General features: G+C 28.2%; 1 protein-coding gene across 1 annotated transcript; it reads right to left on the bottom strand.

The window, feature by feature from the left end:
- Positions 1-2,992: 2,992 nt before the first annotated feature.
- LOC123298746 (GATA zinc finger domain-containing protein 14-like) lies at positions 2,993-4,836 on the bottom strand. Its single transcript, XM_044880841.1, has 3 exons — positions 4,753-4,836; positions 3,611-4,096; positions 2,993-3,502 (listed from the first exon to the last, which is right to left on the bottom strand). The coding sequence occupies exons 1-3, from the start codon at positions 4,771-4,773 to the stop codon at positions 2,993-2,995; spliced, it is 1,017 nt and encodes a 338-aa protein (XP_044736776.1). The 5' UTR covers positions 4,774-4,836.
- Between the last annotated feature and the right edge of the window lie 9,367 nt (positions 4,837-14,203).

Raw genomic sequence — 14,203 nt, 5'->3', positions numbered from 1 at the left:
AGTTCCTGTGTTACCTGCGAAATTTTTTTATATCGAAGGATATACAAGAAATGATAGCTGAAAAAAATTGGTACATGTACTTCATTTTACGATCGAGATCGAAAACCTTGCCTTGAAGTACTAAAAGGCAAAACAAAATATCTGCCTAAGAAATAGTTCGAATACTTACAACTGACAAAAAAATGGATTTAGAGCATTGGTTATTAGGCTTGGTGCTTTGGTATCTTCACGCTTGCTACATATATTTGTCTATAATAATGACCGGGTCAATTTTGCTTTAAGTCTGACTGGAAGTTGTTTAGCATTGAGCCAAGCTTGGAACTCATCTAGTATTAGCAATTGCTTTCGGCTCTCGATAAACTTGATTGATTAACATTGGCCATGGCTTAAAACGGGGCAAGACAAACCAATGCAATGCTGGTACAACCCTTGGGAAGGCTGCCATTAATTATTATTCTTTGCCAAGGCTAAGCAAATCAAGACTCGATTTTTTAAGTTTTTTCAAAGACTAGATAAGCAACAGTTGATAAACTATTGCTAGCTCAGCTTCGATTATATCAACAACATTGGTAGTATTACTTTATGAGTAAACGTTTGCAAGTACAGCTTTTAAATGTTTAAATATTTTTAGCTTAAATTTTTTTGTTATTCAACGCATATTATATTTTAGATCTTTCTAAAGCGAAGAATTAGAAAAAATAGGTCCGCCAATCACTGTTTTGACATAAAACATGACGAAGGCCAATTTTTGAAATGTCTTAACTGTGATTCACAAAAAAATACTGTAATTTTTGAGTGGATACGGCTCTTTTCCACGATCAGAACAAAATAAGAATTACTTTATCAGAATTATACCAACAGTAGTTACTTCAAATTTAAGCTGTATTCAATTAAGTAAAAATTTTCTTTGTACGTTTTTACGTCCTACTGATTCTTTTGTTGCGACTGCCTTAACCAATATACTTCCAATTGTGCTAAAATTAATACGTTCTTCAGGTCAATAGATACAGATACTATTTGTTATCGTGGCAGAATTAAAACTTGAATATTGAAAGTAGGTACTTGTTCATTGTGAACAAGATTTTAATTCCACCTTATCGTTATGAACAAACAATATTTGAACTATAATCAATGTGACAAAATTATTAAATTATGTATTATATTGATGACGACCTCTATGAAATAGAAGGGTATTTGACTGCATAGCTCTACACATAAACTATAACTGAATTTGAATATTATTATTATTTATGATTTCCGTAATGACCGTCACTGATTATGTCATATGTATTTATGTAAATATATATTTATAATAATAATGGTTGGTGATATAAACTCATATAGAATATCAAATGAAATATGAGAATAGTAACAGATAAGACAGCCATAGACATTTTATAAAATTTGTTGTTTGTATGCGTATTTATTTTTAGATCATGTGCCCATTACAAAGCAAAATTGATTTCTCGATAATTTTGGAACTAATAATTTTGTAACCATAACAATAAAGATCATTTCGTTTCCAGATACGCACAGGTAATTTCCTTTCAGCAGTAGTATACTTCCTGCCATTTTTTTGTTTGCTCTTTAAATTACAAGTGAAATTTACGAATGTGATTTATTCCTTGTAAACCCATTTTTGGAAACATAGCTATAAAATATTCTCAATCAAGTCAGTTCGACCGTTTAGGGACTATGATGTAACTGAAAAACATACAGACGCACAGATAAACAATTTAAACTTATAACACTCCGTCTTAAATCAATATGAAAGTGATGGTCAAGAACATCAGATGAAATGAAAGGATACTTAGAGAGCTATCATTTTTTGGGAAAAAAAATTTCGGAAATATATAATTGAAATTGAAATATTTGAGTTGAACTTATTCTTTTGAATTACCTAATTATTTTACCATTTCATTTTTCGAAATGAATTGAGCCAGGTTCATTGGACCATTCATTTCCATGTTAATTAATATTTATATGTTAAAATTATATGTCATAATCGCCAATTTTTTAGTTTTTTTTGAGTACGGAACCTTAAACTTGCAATTGAAACATAGTTATAATAAAAATAGCGGTCAAACTTGTCACACCGCTTTTTTTTTTATTCCGGGGTGAACCTTTTTGTGGTATTAACAATGGATATTTTCAATTTGAAGAACAGACAAAAAAAAAAACAATCCAATAAAATAAATAATAAAGAAATAAAAACCCCGATTGCGTTAAATAAAATCTGAAAAGAAAGAATTTAGTCCAGTAGTTTACACCGCGACTTTAATAGTTGGGGCCCATTATGTGGAAGATTTTTCGATTGTTAAAGTCGCTATGAACTTCATTTTCATAAAATCGACACTTACATCATAATTTAAATATTTATGGATCTAAATTTATCTATGTCAATCCTACAAAAGATTGATAAAGAAACAAAATAATAAAAATTTCGGTGTATTATAGGCTCACGGTCGGTTTTATAAATGTATCAAATTGTACAAGAAAAAAAAAAAACTGAAAAGAAATTTTATATTATTTATAAAAAAGAAAAATATTATTTTATATATCATCTTTTTATTTTTTATATTATTTTCAACTATTTATTTTTTTTTTTTTTGCGTTGATTTGGACAATATTGGAGCAAATACATCAATAATTAGAATGGTTTACTTGTTTCATCCTAACCTGACCGGAATGGGATGAGACTTTGAAAAATTAGGTATCATGTTGGAGGGAATTATCTAAGATGTTAGTGCCTAATTTTTTCAAGGTTTGTAGAGAAAAAAAATTTGTATTGATGCCACTAATTTAGTTTTGTTAAGTAACTATTCAAGTACACGAGGCAATGCTTTAATGAATAATTTATAATTTTTTTAAAGTTGCGAATAGCGTGTTAATTTTTTAACTAAAAAGTACAAAATTATCAAATTTAAAAGATTTTGTTTCATACAACATTGAAGGCCTTTTTATTGAAGGGCCTTAAAAATTTAAGAAGTATTTATTTGACTTGAAACTGCTTAGGACTATTATTACTCTCATAATCAAAATAATCATATGGTAGTACAAATTCATTTTCTCTTCCTATAGTTTGGGTGTCAGAAATTGTACGTCCATTTTCCGCATTTGTGGCCATCAAGTTTTCAAAGAAATTATGAAAATCTGTTTTTTGTGGTTTAAATGTAGCCATTGTAGCTTTTTTTGTATTAGCAAAAATATTCTGTTCATTATTAACCTTACCAAAGTCATTGTTATTGTAATGATTGCTAGGTTTATTACGGTGGTTATTATTTTTACCGCTGTGATGATTGAGATTAATGTTGCTGTTGTGATTGTTGGGAGCCTGATTGCTATTGTTGTTAGTAACAGTAAATGGAAATCCACCAGTAACAGGATCTGTTTTCAAATCAATTGCATAATTAAATAATGTTTTCACTTTATGTTGCTTGTTATCACGTAATTGAGACATTGTTTGATTCATATTTTGAGTTATATAACTCATTAATGTTTTCTTAAATATATTTTGTACAAAATCAGTTAAAACTTGTGATAGAATTTGTAAAATATTTTTATCAATTCGAATTGTATAATTTATTGATAAAAAATCATCCTCTCGAACGGTTGCATTTGTACTGCCCGTTACAGCTGCATTCATTGCACGACTTTCATCTAAGTTAAATGATTTATTATGATTATTTTCATTATTACTGTTTCTCGAACTTGTTACTTCTTGATCAAAATCGTAAATGCGAGTTACTGGTTTCTCTTGGCTTGTATCGTTTTCAAAAAGTACAGCTTCAATTTCGTATACATATGGTTTATAACTAGAACGTTCTGGATCAGGCGTAACTTTAGAATACTCCTCGTTATATAATTTTTTGAAACTTTTATTGTAATTTCTCATGTCAATACTGTGTTTAAGTAAATTATCTCTTTCATTTCCTTTATGAAGAGTTCCTGGCATGGCGTAATTTGAGTAGATATTACGTAGCTTGCTAGTTGCGTTAGAGTTTAATTTAAACAGGTTGCCTCGTAGTGGATTTTCGGGTGTTGGCTTACCAACAACCAATACTGTGTAGTTGCATATGGAAAATATACTACAAATCTAAAAAAAATGCAAAAAATACAACATAAATTTTGATTTAATTTGTAAAAAAAATAATAAAAAATAATCAGAGAGTGTGATTATCAAATATTCAGAGCAATATAAAATTCTGTGCATGTTGACTTTCTAAATAGCAGTTTGTTTTCATTTAATCTTGTAAATGTGCTTTTCGGAGTTTCGGTGTCACTTGGAGCAAACAAAAGAACCATTATAGTTTGGCTGTCTGCCCCCTTTACTTTGAAATTGTTACCGTTGGATTGTCTCTTAGAGAAAAGCACCTTTCTAACGTTTCAACCAAGTAGGTAATTTTAAAATAAAAGTCTAGATACAAGCTGAAGTGCTTAAATAGATTGTGGAATTTTTTTTTTTTCGTTAAGAACATTACACAGAAATATTTCGTGATTACCACACTCAATGTAGTATTCACTAATACTTTTTTTGAAATGTTTTCTTAATTATCAAAAATGCCACTTGATTAATCCACCACTTATTACTTATAAGTCATGTAATTTAGATAGTGCTAGGAATTATAACTACGAAAATAATAATTCCTTAAAAATTCACCAAATAGTTCGTATAGTAATTATTTCACTGTTATCCTAAAGTAATTAATTTACTATAAATTCGCACATAAAATTTTAAATGATAAAACTTACCAGACTTATTAAAATTTTCATTGTGGATAGATTAATAAAGTATAATAGTTGTTTTATCACATGAAATATCTTTATTGATTTAAAAGAAAATGGCAAATGAATTCGTCAATTACGAAATCAATGATTTATATATGCAAAATTTGAGTCATACTCTGTACAATTCACAATCATAATTTTACCAGTAATTTCATGTTTACAAATTTCAATAATTTAATCAATTTATAATTAAAATAATATCATATTTCAACTATCGCTAAAGGAAGAACGACATTTTATAGTTTTTACCAAAAATATAAATTTCTATCACATAACTAACTTTACGGTGTTCTACTAACTCGAGTGACAATCAATACGTTTTCAAACAATTTTTTACATTCTTAATTTAATAAAAATGCAGTAGCCGGAAAGTTATAGCCAGTTTTTGAATTTTACTACAGACTTTTTCATTTTGCTTCATTTCAATTTTACTTGACCTTTTCAATTTTATTTACTAAATTTTTTCCGTTTTACTAAAGACCGTTTCATATTTCCATTAATAAGTCGATGAAGATGAAAATTTTTCGCTTAACTAAGTAATGTAGAAATTTTTGTGTTTGTAAAAGTAGAAATACTTTTTCATTAGAAAAAGTGGCAAAATATTGTTTGTTTACATATAAAAAAACTTGTTAAATTTTTCGTACTTAAACTTTGAAAACAACGAGCATAGATTAAAAATAATTCAATTTATATTTTGTAAACAAATTTTTTTAAATCTTTACTATATTTTAAATATTCAAATAATTTACATCAAATATTTATTATTTCTGTTATTTTAAATTTATTTTGATAACATATTTATTTATTAATAAATAACTGTAATATATTATTGCAATTAAACAGTTTTCTTTTATTTATTTATAATTAAAATTATTTGGTCATCAGTAATACTAATTAAAATTGTAGCTAACATTTATGCTCATTTTATTATATTAAGGTACGGCTTCACACAATGGCGAATATCTGTCATGCATCATACATAGGTGGCCAATGTTTGCCCACTGTGTTTTGTATATTATACGCAAAACATCAAACAAACAAATCTCTCATTGCCCTTACTTAATATGTTTATTAAATATTTGTTGTTAGACTAATACTTCTTTACGACACATTATTTTTGTCATACAACATATGATACAATATATTAAATAAATATTATCAAAGATTAGCAGATACCCACCCGCTTTGCTAGGCAATGTCTCCTTTTTAAAACAAAGACTATCACGTTACAGCCCTCAATTATCCTCCCTTTTGTTTACATTTTTATAGATTTTAATTTTTTGGTGGTTTCTAACTTTTTTGAAAATAAGGTTTGCCCATGATACTCACTATCATTGTAACTATCTATAGGTCCACTCATTAAATTAACCTGATTTTTATACTTTTTGGGTCAAAATTACCCCATCCACCGTGTTTCATCAAATTCCAAAACGACATTTTTTTTGCGATTTTCTTCATTTTTTCAAAGGGGTACGTACCCCTTAAAAAAATTGCAAAACATCGAGAAATTTATTTATCTTCAATTTCGATAAAACTCGTAATAAGGTAATTTTGACCCAAAAAGTACAAAAATCGGATGCATTTATTGACTGGTCGAATAGTTTTTGAGATACGGATTAAAATATATCTAAATATTGCGATATCTAAGAAACTCTGCATCCAATCATTAAATAAACCTGATTTTTATACTTTTTGGAACAAAATTACCCCATCCACTGATCAAATTCGTTTCATCAAATGCGAAAAAAAAAATTTTTACCCGATTTTCTCGATTTTTTGAAAAGGGGTACGCGAAAATGATATTAATTTTTTGTTGCTTATTCAAAGCAATACAACACTTCAAATGGATTGTTGAAATTTTGAATTAAGGACTTTTGTAACATCTAGTAACATTTGTAACATTTTGAAATTTGAAAATTTGATTATTATGAAAAAATCATTTGAAAATTGTCGATATTTCAATTAAGTCAAAAGTCGTTAGCATTAAAAAGTTGAATTTTTTAGGCTATTGGTTGTTGAATCAGTAAAAACTAATTTTCCTGTTCGAATAAAAAAACCATTTCTTTACAAATTCTAATAGCTAAACAGTTTAAATCGAAATAGTGCCTAAATAATGAACTGCTGCAAAAATATTTGTATACTACAAATAATTGATCATTTTGTAAGCCAAAAGTCGTGTAACTTTTCACAAATATTCGTTGAGTGATGCTTCCTATATGACAAAAATGTCTTTTGTGTTATTAACAAACTGCGTGGCCGCACCTTTATAATAAATATAATGCTAGCTCACTCACTCATAGTAACGTAATATGTATCTATTTATTTATTATCTAAATAATGATTAAATAATTATTGTATCACTGTTTTAAAATCAGGAAATGGATGGTTTTGGTAACTTTTTTTTTTTTTAATTTATAAATGGTTTATTTATAATTTTATTCGTTCGGTTTTTTTTTACGTGATACTGAATTCATATCAAAGAAATTCTATTTGAATGAAATGTTTATTTGAATAGAGTATTTCACTAGTTTTTGAAAAATATCTCAGATCCAATTTAGGAAACCAATAAAAACTATTAAATTAATTTTTTTTTTCTAAAATTCTTGATTTTAATGCCCAATTATAGCATTATTTGTAATATTGTAACTTATATATTATAGTTTGCGATCACATAAACAAATTTTTTTATATTAAGAAAAATTTTCAAGTGAAAGTCTTTAGTAATACAAGTGAAATTTACTGAACTTAAAAAACCTCTGAAAAATGCGATTTATTCCTTCCTTGTAAACCGATTTTGGGAAACTTAACTATAAAATGTGCTCAATCAAGACGGTTCGACCGTTTAGGGGCTATGATGCCATTGAGGAACACACAGACGCACAGATAAACACTTTAAACTTATAACACTAGTTCTTCAATCATTGTTAAAGTGATGGTCAAGGATGAGATGAAAAGGATACTTAGAAAGCTATCATTTTTTGGTCCAATTTTTTGGAAATATTTTAATTGAAATTGAAATTGAAATATTTGAGTTGAGTTTGTTCTCTTTAATTATTGTTTTGAATTACCTTATTATTTTCCCATTTCAGTTTTCAAAATGAACTGCGCCAGACTGATTTGACCTTTCATTTCCATAGTAAATATTTATATGTTCAAATTATACGTCATGCCTTTTCCAAACTGAATCGATTTTGAAGATCATCGCCAATATTTTAATTTTTCCTAGAACAAAACTATAAGCTTGCACTTGAAACAAAGGTAGGAACACTCTACGTTAAATTACCTTTCTAATGAAGCCAAAAAAATTAAAATCGGTTCATCTGTTAAGGCGCTACAATAACAAAAGCCGACTTACACACAGACACACACGCATAGCGGTCAAACTTATAAAGCCCATTTCTTAATACGGGGGTTAAAAAAAAGCTTAAGCCCAGCGTCGACGTAAGATCTACTTTTTTATTTTGTCAGTCAATCCCAAACCATTTTCGAATACTTATTTCCTTTAATAACATATTGCGATAATTGGTCGTTGAATTTTTACTTGTAACAGAAACATAAACAGTCAAGTAACCACGTTTACCATAAAACGACAGGTAATTGCTTGGATTTCCATGCTAATATTGTTTGAAATTCCAATATTTCGCCGAATATTGCCGAATATATAATAAGAGATAAAATTAATGGGACATTAATACTTTTAAATTACTTATGTCACCGGCGTCAATTATTTGTTGCTATCACCGCAAACATAGCTACTTCGTCCTGCTTTTATTTCTCCATCGTTCCCCAGCAAATAAAAGGAGCTAATAATCAGAAAATACCTTCCTAACATGGCAGTAAATACATATTTTCTTGCCATACTTTCTATGCACCCAGATGGTTATTTTCTTTAAATTGCAATCGATGACTCAAGAAATATTGACTAGTTAAAACGGCGTCGTTGTGAAGAGACGCTGTTTCTCTTTTTATTTTTGTGTTCACGCGAAAATCATAAAAAATTTTAATTAATATCTATAATAATAAGCATGTACCTATTACAGCCAATTAAACGAGCCATAATAGCCATTTCTTAAAATATCAGGTATTCGAATTGTCTTTCACAAAATACGGGTAATATTCTTCATAAAGGTAAAGAAAGCCTAACATGATTGTATGATAGAAAATATTTTCTAATACATGCTTTCTGAGTTTATTAAATTTCCGTGTTTTTAGATGAAATAATATGTGTTTTTGTTATTTTACTGTTGATGTTAAAGCCAAATATTGTTCACAATAGATAAAAGAGGAATTTAATTCAATTTTATGGCATAAAGAGAAAATTTTGTTATCTATAATACACGTATAGCGGGCCCTTCAACGATTGTATGCTTCAGCAAAATATAGAATATTTGAGAGAGTGTAGTACCAGTGATCAAAATTTACATTACATATGTTTTTATACCATGTATATATGAAATATATCATAGTATATAAAGTTTAGTCAAAAGTTTCTAACGCTTAAAAATATTGATCATACGAAAAAAATTTTGGTATAGGTGTTATTCCATACTTATTATTCCATTTTCGGTTGTCCTTCCGTCCGTCTGTGAACACGATAACTCAAACACGAAAGAAGATATCAAGCTGCAACTTGAGCTTTTAGGAAGTTAAAAGTGAGGTCGAGTTCGTGAATGAGCAATATAGGTCAATTGAGTCTTGGGTCCGTAGGACCTATCTTGTAAACAGTTAGAGATAGAACAAAAGTTTAAATGTAAAAAATGTTCCTTATCAAAGAAAAAAACAACTTTTGTTTGAAATTTTTTATTTTTGTAAACATCACTGTTTACTCACGAAGGCACACATTAGATGCAAATTTTAAAGTATATTTTTATATGGTAATATGAGTTATGTATGTGTGACATGTATCTAGGTGTAATGTGGTAGAGTAATCAACACTGTCTATACATGGTATTTCAACAATTAACTGAGTCAATTGTTTGTTTTCATTTGTTTAAAGCAATATTTAATGCAGTCATTGAAAACAGTTATTATTCCGCAAAAATGAAAACAAGGGAAAATTTGTGGAAAGCTGGTGATTAGCATATAAATCAAAAAATTGAGTCTTTACTGCCCAAATAAACTTTGATTGCAAACATCTCCGAAAATATCGTAGCATTCCACTATCCTAATCCTAAGCTCCAAACAAAGTTATATTATTAACTAGCTGTGAACTACCCGCTTTGCTGGGCAACATCCCCACTTGCACCCCTTCCTCCACATTTCCTTGCGTGGGATAACAGTTTTGTAATGTACACGTCATGCTCTTTTATTTGATACCCCACTTAGGTATATTTGTAAATATTCGATAATTCCTTCCCACTTTTTCGCTACACCTTTCTACCCTCCGAAGGTTAAAAGTAGATAAAAACAATAGATCTTTGAAGATGGTTGTATATCGTGTCAATATTTTAGCTTAATCGATGCACAACTTTTTTAGTTTTTGAAGCATACCCCTTTCAACCCCTATTTCAACCCCTTACTCTACTATAATATGGATGTATTATACATAAAAATAAAATATACCGCATCAAAATCCGTTGCGTAGTTTCAAAGATTTAAGCGTACAAAGGGACATAGGGACATAGGGACAGAAAAAGCGACTTTGTTTTATAATATGTAGTGATATAAAGACCGTCTAATTATATATAAGAAAGATTTCCATCAAAACTTTCGTATCTCACATAGAAACCAAGTAAAACGAGATTGAAGAGTTGCATTGTTTTTGCATATTCGCGACTGTCAAACACTCATATCATGAGAACGAAGAAACGCATAGGAATGAAATGTAAGTATAAACCAAATAAAAGTAGGCAAAGCTCTCTTATGAATACAGCTCCATTTTTATAGCTTGCTGTAGAAAAATTTACTTTTGTGTTACTGAATTATAATTTATGTGACATCAGAATGGTTATCAAGTACTAAAACTTAAAATTTTTCGATTTAATACTATTGATTTTTGATTAAACACTGTAAACATTCTCTCGATCCCATTCTAGGGAGTAAATTTTTTCTTCTTATACTTAGACTTAATAAATAAACTTACGATTTATTTAATGCACATTCTGTCCTAGATACTACACATAACCCTATATCTTTGTCCGAAATTCAACTTGAAACGGTCGTATATAGTCATTATTTTATAAAAACAGGATAAAATACATTTAATAAAATACGCTTATCACCTTTTTTACATGATAGTCAAAATATTGAAATGCAAGCAATTTTTGAAGAAAGAAAATTTATGATTTAATCTAACTACTAGCATATGTCATATTCAAGGAAAAAAGTAGTGGTTTTGCACTCTATGAAATTCGCAAAAATTTCTTCAAATTTCCATTGATCAATAAAATTATTACAAATTATTACTTATTGTTTTTGTTTACTTTTAATCATGCATACGATATTTATTTACATCATGGTCTATTCGATTATATTTGATGTTTTTCATATGATACATACAACGTAAACTAAATATTGATAAATATTTTGTCTAGTAATTTTAATTAATTTTTCAATTCTCTTTAATTATTACACATTGTTTTAGAATTTCTCTATGAATAATAATAAATACGAATCAAGTCATATTCAAATTTGTATTATAAGTATTTTTTGATTTTAAATTATGCTTCAGTTCATCATATAAACTCTTTTTGTCGATTATACGTACAAACAACGAGATAAGAACATTCATTAAATACAAGCTTGAATATCCAGAAACTCTGTAAATCGCCAAAGTGCAATGCACCAAAATAAAATAGTGCCTCACTATTATTTGATTTATCAAATTTCATCTGTTTGTAAATCATATTGTGTTGACCCATAAAATATAATGATATATCACTTCTTCATTCAGACAATTGATAAATATATTTTATTAGAAAAATATTCTACTTGCCAAAGTTTTTTTTGCATAGTAAAGAATTTGAATTCTTGCTGATTCTAACAATGTTCCAACATTTGTTTTTCTTATTTTCTTAAACTTAAAAAAAAGTTCTTAGTGTCACTGAAAAATATGATGATTTTTTTTTTTTTAAAATTCGATCAAATATAATTTTTTAATTTATTAATGCATTTGTGATTGTGAAAATTTTTCTACATTTTTAATTATTAATAATTATTAATATAAGACTTTTTTAATTATTGAAAACTTATTCAGCATTCTGCGAAGACACGAACATATCCTAAAAATAAAGAGCTCAATTCACATATAAAAATAAAAACAAATAAATTTTATAGCTCTAGGGGCAGACGCAGTATTTGACAGGCAGTTTAGAACACATGGTAGTTGGAATGGTTGTTTTCAAAGTTGTATCTGGTAACATATTGCATCAAAAAAAATTTCCTAGTCGTGGATTTTTCTTTCAGGCACCTTTATACAAAGCGAAAGGTAACTGATTTACTCACTGGCTAAACATTTAAACAAAATTGTCTTTGCAATAGGGGGAATTTTGGATGAAAAATTGTTCCACAAGGGTCTTCCGACTTCAATGACAATTTTATTTATGTTAAGTAGTCAACAAGTGATCTTTTGCGTCTTATGTACAGTTTTAACTAGTACAACTTGTTTTTTACTATTGAGTCTGTTTTTTGGCAGAGAAGGTGTGTTACTTAACTTTTTTAATTGTTTATTCTAATTGGAAAACATTTGAAGTTGATACCAAAGTAATTAAAACACATATAGAATTATTTTTAAGTTTTGAATATGTTTAAGTAGTAGATTTTTGAGTTGTATCGTAATATATTGTGTACAAATTATATTTAGAACGTTTGATGCATGTAATAAGGCCACACACACACAAATTGATTAATTAATGTTGTAATTTCATTATATCTTATGTATTGTGTTACTGTTAGCATATATCATGATTCATCATTGTGACATGACCTTGTAGGTCATTCATTATGTTAAAGGTTAACTAAATGAACATTCAATAAACCGTATTCTGTAACAATTATATCTGAAGCCCGTTAATTTAGTTTCAATTGTGAAGTTATCAATGAACAAAGTATTTTTTTACAATGATATGGGTGTCTATTTAAAAAAAACAGAATTCACATTGAGCTAAGAAACAATAGTTTTATCTTGTAATTTAATACTAAAAAATGTTTTGACCAAAAGTTATTAAGCTCAAAAGGGAAATGCTAATGATTTATCGAAAATGCGAATTACTAGGTGTCGGCATTCGGATTTCGTTACTTCGTAATAAATAAACCATATTTGAAAATATTTGTATGCCATGTATAATATCCCACGTTTGTAACGCTTAAAAATATTGATGCCACAAACAAAATTTTGGTATAGGTTTCCATAAAATCATCTAAATAGTCCATTTTCGGTTGCCTGTCCGCCTGTCTGTCAACATGAAAACTCAAAAACGAAAAAAGATATAAAGCTGAAATTTTCCTAGCGTATTCAAGACGTGTAAAGTTCGGTTGAGCTCGTAAATGAGCCACATAGGTCAACTTGATCTTGAATTTTTGCAATTTTCTTAAGGAATACACCTAAGAAATAATCAAAAATGTCAGAAAAAATTTTTGATAGGATTCTATCTATATAGAAGGTACTTTTGACGAAAAAAATACAAACATCGGGTGTATATATCGATTGAATGCATAGTTTCTGAGAAAATTGCTCTTTGTTTGAAGTTTTGGATTATATCGTTATGACAGACGGACAGTCGACAGACGAAAGATGACAGACAGACAGAAAACCGGAAATGGACTAATTAGGTGATTTTATGAACACCTATACCAAAATTTTGTTCATAGCATCAATATTTGTAAGCGTTACAAACTTGGGACTAAACTTAATATACTATGTATATGTCATATATACATGGTATTAAAACCTGTATTTCGCAAGCAATCGTTGAAAACATCTAATATGAAATCTTTTTTTTTTTGAATGTGTAACGCCTAGTCAATTATAGAAATTGAAGTGAGTCACTTGGTATAGAGGTATAATAATATAACGATTTAATGGTTACATTCTATACCTATAGGTACATAATTCCATTAAAATAGAACCTTATCAAAGAGTACTATCACGTATAGTTTTAGTTATAACAAAAATATAATAGCAATAAAATGGTAGTGGGTGAAAAAAATAAACCTTTACTGAGTGGAGTAACACATTGAATGATTTTATTTATTTGCGACGTGTATGAAATATTCGTATTATGTATATATTGGAGTTTCAAAATTTTTATATTTCACAAATATAAATATAACCTAGCCTATAATATTGTATATATTTTATGTGTAGGATATAAAAAAATAATTTTAACCAATATTTATCGGATCTCAAAAGTATTATAAAAGGAGCTTTAAATTTAACACTGTGAAAATTATTCCTTTGATTTTCTTAACCTGATTT

Source organism: Chrysoperla carnea, chromosome 4, assembly GCF_905475395.1.
Source record: "Chrysoperla carnea chromosome 4, inChrCarn1.1, whole genome shotgun sequence".
In the NCBI taxonomy this organism is placed as follows: domain Eukaryota; kingdom Metazoa; phylum Arthropoda; class Insecta; order Neuroptera; family Chrysopidae; genus Chrysoperla; species Chrysoperla carnea.
Note: the sequence above shows the minus strand (reverse complement) of the source record. Positions and strands in the feature narration are given on the sequence as shown.